The 6,689-nt window shown below is 44.6% G+C and overlaps 2 protein-coding genes across 3 annotated transcripts; both read right to left on the bottom strand.

Moving 5' to 3' along the window:
- Positions 1 to 163: 163 nt before the first annotated feature.
- Positions 164 to 682, bottom strand: LOC104427971. Its single transcript, XM_010040976.2, has one exon. It carries the CDS (start codon positions 680 to 682, stop codon positions 164 to 166), a length of 519 nt encoding a protein of 172 aa, XP_010039278.2.
- A 2,182-nt stretch (positions 683 to 2,864) lies between these two features.
- On the bottom strand, positions 2,865 to 5,976 carry LOC104426775 (epoxide hydrolase A). 2 transcript variants are annotated; one of them, XR_005547249.1, is made up of 4 exons: positions 5,258 to 5,976; positions 3,734 to 3,975; positions 3,031 to 3,372; positions 2,865 to 3,000 (listed from the first exon to the last, which is right to left on the bottom strand). XR_005547249.1 is itself a non-coding variant. In XM_010039928.3 (3 exons), the coding sequence occupies exons 1-3, from the start codon at positions 5,726 to 5,728 to the stop codon at positions 3,126 to 3,128; spliced, it is 960 nt and encodes a 319-aa protein (XP_010038230.2). In that variant the 5' UTR covers positions 5,729 to 5,976; the 3' UTR covers positions 2,873 to 3,125. The 2 variants fall into 2 exon arrangements, 1 of the variants encoding a protein (XP_010038230.2); XM_010039928.3 differs by having other exon boundaries at positions 2,873 to 3,372.
- Between the last annotated feature and the right edge of the window lie 713 nt (positions 5,977 to 6,689).

Raw genomic sequence — 6,689 nt, forward strand, 5'->3', positions numbered from 1 at the left:
TGGGCTTCAAATGCCACTTCTCTGAATACGTGCCATTAGTTCGTTTAGACACAGGGCATATCACAAAACCGAACAAGTTGTTGCAATGAAATTATAGAAGAGACCCCAACGACGGTTCATGCATGCATAGCGTGCTTCCAGACTCAAACCACGAACACATTTCCTATGAAGACGACAGAGAAGAAGAAGAGGAAGGCCTAAACTCGCTCAACGTGGCATTACAGGCCAGCCCGCACCCACACCGTGGGCACTCGGCGAAGTTCTCAACTGGGAATCCCGCAGATGCGACCCCAACGGAGAACTCCAGATTGCCCCCCTGCCGCACCACCTCCACGATGCTCAGCCACACCACCGTCACCTTCACGCTGACGCCTTTCAGCCTCCTCAGCCTCTCCCTCTCGATCACCCCCTCGATGCTCTGCTCGTACTTGAGCTGGTACGAGTTCTCGAGCGTGAACCTGCACGTCCCGTTCATGCTCGCCATGAACTCGCCGGTGGCCTCGTCCAGTTCGTGCCCCGTTATGCCCTTCGGGAGAAGGCCGACCGGGAACCCGTACGACTGGAGCACCTGGTAAGCCGACTGCGACCGCTCCTCGCCACTGGAGGAGGCGACCGGTGCCGAGAGGATGGCGACCCAGAAAAAAAAGAAGGCCGTCGCGTGGAGAGACTCGGTGGGAGACATGGATTCTGATGGCCGAAGATTGACGATTCTTGGCTTGGAAAGAATCGACGAGGAAGGCTTTTGGACGGGAACTGCGACGGAGAGAGCGTGGAGATTCTCGTTTCATTCACGTCATGGATCACACAATTGTCATGGACTGCATTGTTGTCGACTCTGGACTGTTTTGGACGTATGATCTGGAGGCAGAGCAGTCGAGTCGCGGATGCGTTTTTCGCAGAGGTTTCCTCAGAGCACGCGGGCTCGTGCCACGTCTGAGATCGATTTGACACCTACGTGCGGAGATTTTCCACCCCTTCTTGCCAGTTGCCAGAGGAATGCATGAACCCGACGGTTAATGTCATCTTCTTGATCTTTGAGTAGATAAATATCGTATATTAACACTTGCCATAGAACAGAGATGTAATTAATCAATTATAATAGGGCCTCACAATATCCAATAGAAAGCCCAAAATGCAGACTTAGGTCCAGGGCTCACCGACCGCCTTGGCTAGATTGCTTGCAGCTAGAGGCTCGATGAAAAAGCCCACCTAATTCCCCCTACATATATGCGCACGTAGGAATGGCCTTCCTTAGAGGGTCATGGCCATAAAAAAGATATGGAAAAATTTCAAAATAAAAGTCGGGCCTATTTTTTCAAGAAAGTCCTTATATCAAGATAAGACCTCAAATGAGCAACTTAGGGCGCGTTTGGTTGTGTTTACTGTTTAAAAATTGTTAGGGAACGAAATAGAAAAGTGTTTACGTTAGGGGAACAATTTTTGAACAAAACAACGCGTTTGGTAAATTTGTTCGGAAATAAAAAATAAACGAAACATGTTTGGTAAATTTGGATAATTTTTTTTTATTTCTTTTTTTTCTATTTTTTTCTATTTTTTTTTCTTTTTTTCTTTTTTTCTTTTTCATTTTTTTCTTCTTTTGGCGGTCGCGGCGGGTCGGCCTCGCCTTGATCCGGCGGCGCGGCCTCTGAGACCTCGGGCCACCGCAGCTGCGACGCCCGACTTGCCCCGAGATCCGGCGAGGCCGAGGCTCGCCGGCCGCTAGGCGGCTCGGCCTCGTCGGATCTGGGCGAGATCGAGTCGCCCGGGCCGGCGGAGGTCGGCCTCCCCATGGGTGGGCGAGCTCGAGCTCGCCAAGCCATGGCGAGGCCGCCGTCCCTCGTCGGCCGGTCGCCAGGCCATGGCCGAGGCCGGCGACAGAGCCAAAAGAAAAAGAACAAGAAAATAAGAGAAAAAAAAAAAAAAAATAAGTGTTTCTCAAAAGTGTTTGAAACAAGAAACACAAATTTTGTGTTTCTTTGTTTACATTTCTTTTTTTTCGCAGGGAACGAAAAGAACAAAAAAGGAACAGAAACGTGTCAAACGCGTTTTGTTTCTTTTTGTTTTTAGGAACAAAAAACAGAAAAAGTGTTTAAAAACAAAAAAAAGAAACACAAACAAACGGGCCTTAGTCTCACAATGTAAGCCCATCAAATCTTCGTCGGCCAACGAGCACGTGACATTCTTCTCGCAAGAACAGCTCCCAACTAATTCATTACATGAGACGATTCCAACGTCTTTATTTTCGCAAGGATTTCAATCCTGACTGCATGGAGCGTTGTCCTCGAGGCCCTCCTTGAGTCCTCGACTCAAACTGCGCTCCTGAAAGCCCTGTCAGATTGAGGGGACGAGTAAGACGTTCCTACATCGACAAAAGCATCAGCCTCTCGGTCAAAACACACGCAGCAATTCATCAGCCCAGAATGCTCCACCTCAATAAATCTGGACAGACGAGCATGATGCATTAGTTTGCTTCCTGAATATTTTTGGAAAGCTGCTCGTTTGCCCCTAATACATGAAGTCGAATTATACAACACAGCTTGCCTTGAACCGCAAAACAAGAATCATGGGACTATCATAGCTTAGAATAACACCACCTCCCTTTGTCCAAGCAACTTTATAGAGAAAAAGATAAGTATTACAACTTTTATACAATACCCACTTAAGTGTCATAGATTCTTTTCTTTTTCTTCTTCTTTTTTCCAATTATTTTAGTGTCATAATTTCTAAAAAAAACGTTATTTTGAATGTATTCAAGTAAACACCGCACAACAGTCATGGCATTTATGATGTCCTTCAACTTAACTTTTCGGGGCATGTTTTCAATGTGTTAAGCATGAAAAAGGGGAAACCGTGTGAGTTTGTGGTTGATATCTAAGGAGTTTAATTCTTGACCATCTCTACTTATGGGGTGTTCAGAAATCGTTCCACTTCTCTTATCCCTGTTACAAGAACGACATAATACAGGTGAGAAATATGTACATATAACTCTGAACCAGTAGCTAAAATAAGCAACATCTGAAACAACAAAGCCCATCCTCAGCAAACGTTCCAGTTATTTTGTGGAGACGGAGATGAAACGATTCACTTCTCCTTCTTCAAAGAAAACTTTTGAAGGTACATAAAACTCAAAATTTCTTGATGAAGTCATAAATGTGATTAGTAACTTCCTCTGGCTTTTCTTGCTGGAGAAAATGAGCCACTCCTTCCATCACGACTACTTCTTGCAAGAATGGCACAAGTTTCTTGAGCCCCCCATTGTGAATGTACTCCTTAACACCGGGTACATGATAGGTAATGTCGAGGTCTCCAACAATAAATTTAACCGGCACTTTAATTTGTACTCCAGTCCATGGTGCAGCCAGCTCCCAAGTTCTGCAACAAGGAAGGAATTATCTCTTCACAAGTTCGTGAGCAATTGCCATTTCACTAGGACTAAACTCAAGTTCTACGGCAACCCACATATGATATACATCAAAACTTGTGAAAGAGCCTTGAAAGAGAACAATGCTACATCAGATCCAAATTACGCAAAAGAGAGAACCGTGTTCAACAGTACATGTCGGGACTGCTAATAGTTATTAATGGACTTCAGCCCCACCATTATATCTTTCACTAATTATCAGTCAAACCTTCTAGTCCATATAGGGAAGATCCTCGTAGTTCTTTCAGAATATTGTGAATATCAATCTGACAGACAACTGCCTCCAATCCAATAGAATAGGGTGACACTTACAAGTTTAACGCTCGATAATAATTCAATCCTCCAGTGAAGCCTTTCTGACTGAATTTGCTGGCATAATAATTGATGTCTTCCTCTGACAGCCAAGGGGGCAATTTATCTCGAGAGTTGGCCAAACCTGAATATCCTATTTCTTTCGGAATACAAGGTGGTTTTGGATTCCGGCTTGTGAGAAATAGCTTCATAAGTTTTGTGATATCAGCTCGTGCAAAGTCTTCTTCAGCTTCTCCAGGTTCCTAAGACAGATTGTAAGTCCTTTCAGGAGCATTAAAAATATAACGATCAAATCATATAAAGGGAGGGATTAAGGAAGCGCCTGAAAGGATAAAAGTGGCACTTGGGCAATCAAAAGGTAAAATGTAAAATCTAATCGAATCAACAATCAGAGTGTTCAGTTAGAACAGGAATATGATACTTGCAAAACATGCTCAACATGTGTACTTCTATTGTAGTGGAGACCCTTCTCGCCTCAGAAGATCTGGGAAGGATCTTATTGAGAATTACATTCCCTGTCCTCTCTGTGCACTGAGCGAAGTTTCCAAGGAGCACTAAACAACATGTGCAGTTCTAGAACACAGATCCTTTTAGTCCAGAAAAGTATAGTAAGTTACCCTGGATAGGAGTCCTAAGGACATCGCACTTTGTCTACCAGATGACTTTCTTCTAGCCTTTTATGTAAAACTTAGCTTACTAATAGCGAAAAACAGAAGTCAACATCCCCTGCTCAGAACAAGTTTGCTCTGGTTCTACAACTGTAAACTGGTGAAAAACTTCAATTTTAAGCATTCCACAAGTTAATGGCCAGAGTGCTCATGCGGGGGGGAGTCCAACACTCTAATAATGGAGAGATCCAAGAGGGTCGAAAGCTTAAAACGGGTGCATTATATTGCTCCTTTTTCACTCCAGGCATCTTGTACGAAACTGTTCTCTGCATTCACATCTCACACGTGCACTTAACACATATAAACACAGTTGATTGTGATGATAGAAAGGGAACTCTCTCGTGTCTGATTCATGGGCAGCACATTAAATTCAAAGCATCCCAACTAGAAACAAGAAGTGAAGTCAAACCATCAAAGCAGTAATAGATAGAGATCAAAGAGTCATAGCAGTTTTAGCCATCATTATGAAGGACCCACTTGCTATACGTAGAAACACCAAAACGAAAGGTCTTCTTGTAGTATACTAGTATCCACCTACAAATCTACTCAAATGGTGCCACAGCAAACTCAAGGTGACCCAATTTGAGAGCCAATTCTGTTCTCGAGACAACTTTTTTCAGAGGAAAAGTCGTTTATCCCAGATTTATTAGAAGCCACAAAAACCAGAGCCATTAACTCCATCACTATCAGGTCATCGTTGGTAACCAAAGATAGTCAGCTCCATTGATTCACAGCCTCAATTTAGGCAAAGAACTCGCTACACATCCCAAAACCAACAAAAATCTCCACATAAACACGGTCGATCAAGTCAACATAACCGAACCAACCCACAATCACATCTCTAATCATCACTCACCTGAAACCGACAGATGTAGTAATCGTCGCCAAACAACGCCCTCAGCGAATCGATGGGCTTCCTCTTCGGATTCCTCGGCTGAAACACGACGCTCGTGTTCACCAGCGCCTTAACCCTATCGGGCCTCAGCAGGCAAAAGTACCACGCCATGACCGCCCCCCAATCGTGCCCCACCAGGAACACGCGCTCGACGCCGAGCGCGTCGAGGAGCCCGACCAGGTCGCCCACGATGTGGAACGCCGTGTACGACGCCGCGGAGGGGGGCGCGTCGGTGTCGCCGTAGCCGCGGAGGTCGGGGGCGACGGCCCGGTACCCGAGGGCGGCGAGGGACAGCATCTGGTGGCGCCAGGTGTACCAGAGGTCGGGGAAGCCGTGGAGGAAGAGGACCGTGTCGCCGCCGGCGCCGCCGACCGACGCGACGTGCATGTTGATGCCGTTGGTGGGGACCGTCGCATGCTCTATCGTCTCCATCCCTCGTAAGTCCAGGCGGTGCTCTTGCGTCCTTCTCTCCGCTTCGAGCGAGCTTGGGTTCGAGCCAGAAAATGGAGGTCGTCGTCGGATTAGTCGATCTATCGAACCAAATTTCGAGTCTTCGTCAGAAAGAAGACGAAGAAGACGACGAACCAAGAAAGTTGACGTTCCGCTTGTCTTGTCCCGTTCCTGGAAAGGAGCGATCTCGTAAGCCGAGGAGTCCACGTTTCAAGGGATTGAATTTCTGAAAAGCCGCCAAGGAAATAGAACTTTTCTCATGATTAAAGTTAGGCAATAATAAAAACAGTGTGAAGTTAAAAAACGAAAAAAATGTTTGATTATCCCTCGTCGATAGGAAAAGTTCTGTCCAGGGGGGCGCCCCCTCAAAGGAAGTCTACTTCTCTCTCTCTGGTTTTTCTTCTTCTTTTTTTTGGGAGGGTTGGGGTGGTGGTTTTTTTTTCTTTTTTTTTGGGGGTCAGAGGGGGTTGCTTGAAACGTAGAAGGAAAGTAGGAGGGTTGACTAAAGCAAGAAAAAAAAAAAGGGAGGAAAATTTATTTCTAGAATGGAAAAAATTAGAAAGAAATTAACTGCTATGCTGAGTATACAGAATTATGGACAAGAAAGATCCCTCCAGCCTCTAATTAGGAGAATTTTATCCATTTTTAGTTGCTTTGTAAATCATACGAGTAATTGCAACTCATTAATTACTATCAACTCGATAAAATGATATTTCTTAATCGAATAAATTATATCATGTTATATGTGTTTTACGTAACATGTTAATATGATCTTGTTAACTATAACTAAAATTGTTTAAATGCTACCTAAAGAATAGAGATTGGCGTGCTTCAAAGAATTATTTGATGTAAATTGGATGGTACCAACCACATACAACAAGAGGCTAATCAATTTTTTATTGTTAGTTGGGTTGAACACCTTACAACCATAGTTATTAGAATT

The sequence above is a fragment of the Eucalyptus grandis genome, chromosome 11 (genome assembly GCF_016545825.1).
Source record: "Eucalyptus grandis isolate ANBG69807.140 chromosome 11, ASM1654582v1, whole genome shotgun sequence".
In the NCBI taxonomy this organism is placed as follows: Eukaryota; Viridiplantae; Streptophyta; class Magnoliopsida; order Myrtales; family Myrtaceae; genus Eucalyptus; species Eucalyptus grandis.

Excerpts from the sequence above, each read along its gene's own strand:
- LOC104427971 (XM_010040976.2), bottom strand. The coding sequence starts at position 682 with ATGTCTCCCACCGAGTCTCTCCACGCGACGGCCTTCTTTTTTTTCTGG.
- LOC104426775 (XM_010039928.3), bottom strand. The coding sequence starts at position 5,728 with ATGGAGACGATAGAGCATGCGACGGTCCCCACCAACGGCATCAACATG. Across the intron at positions 3,976-5,257 it reads ACTACATCTGTCGGTTTCAG|GAACCTGGAGAAGCTGAAGA; the intron begins GTGAGTGATGAT and ends AATCTGTCTTAG. Across the intron at positions 3,373-3,733 it reads TATTATCGAGCGTTAAACTT|AACTTGGGAGCTGGCTGCAC; the intron begins GTAAGTGTCACC and ends TCCTTGTTGCAG.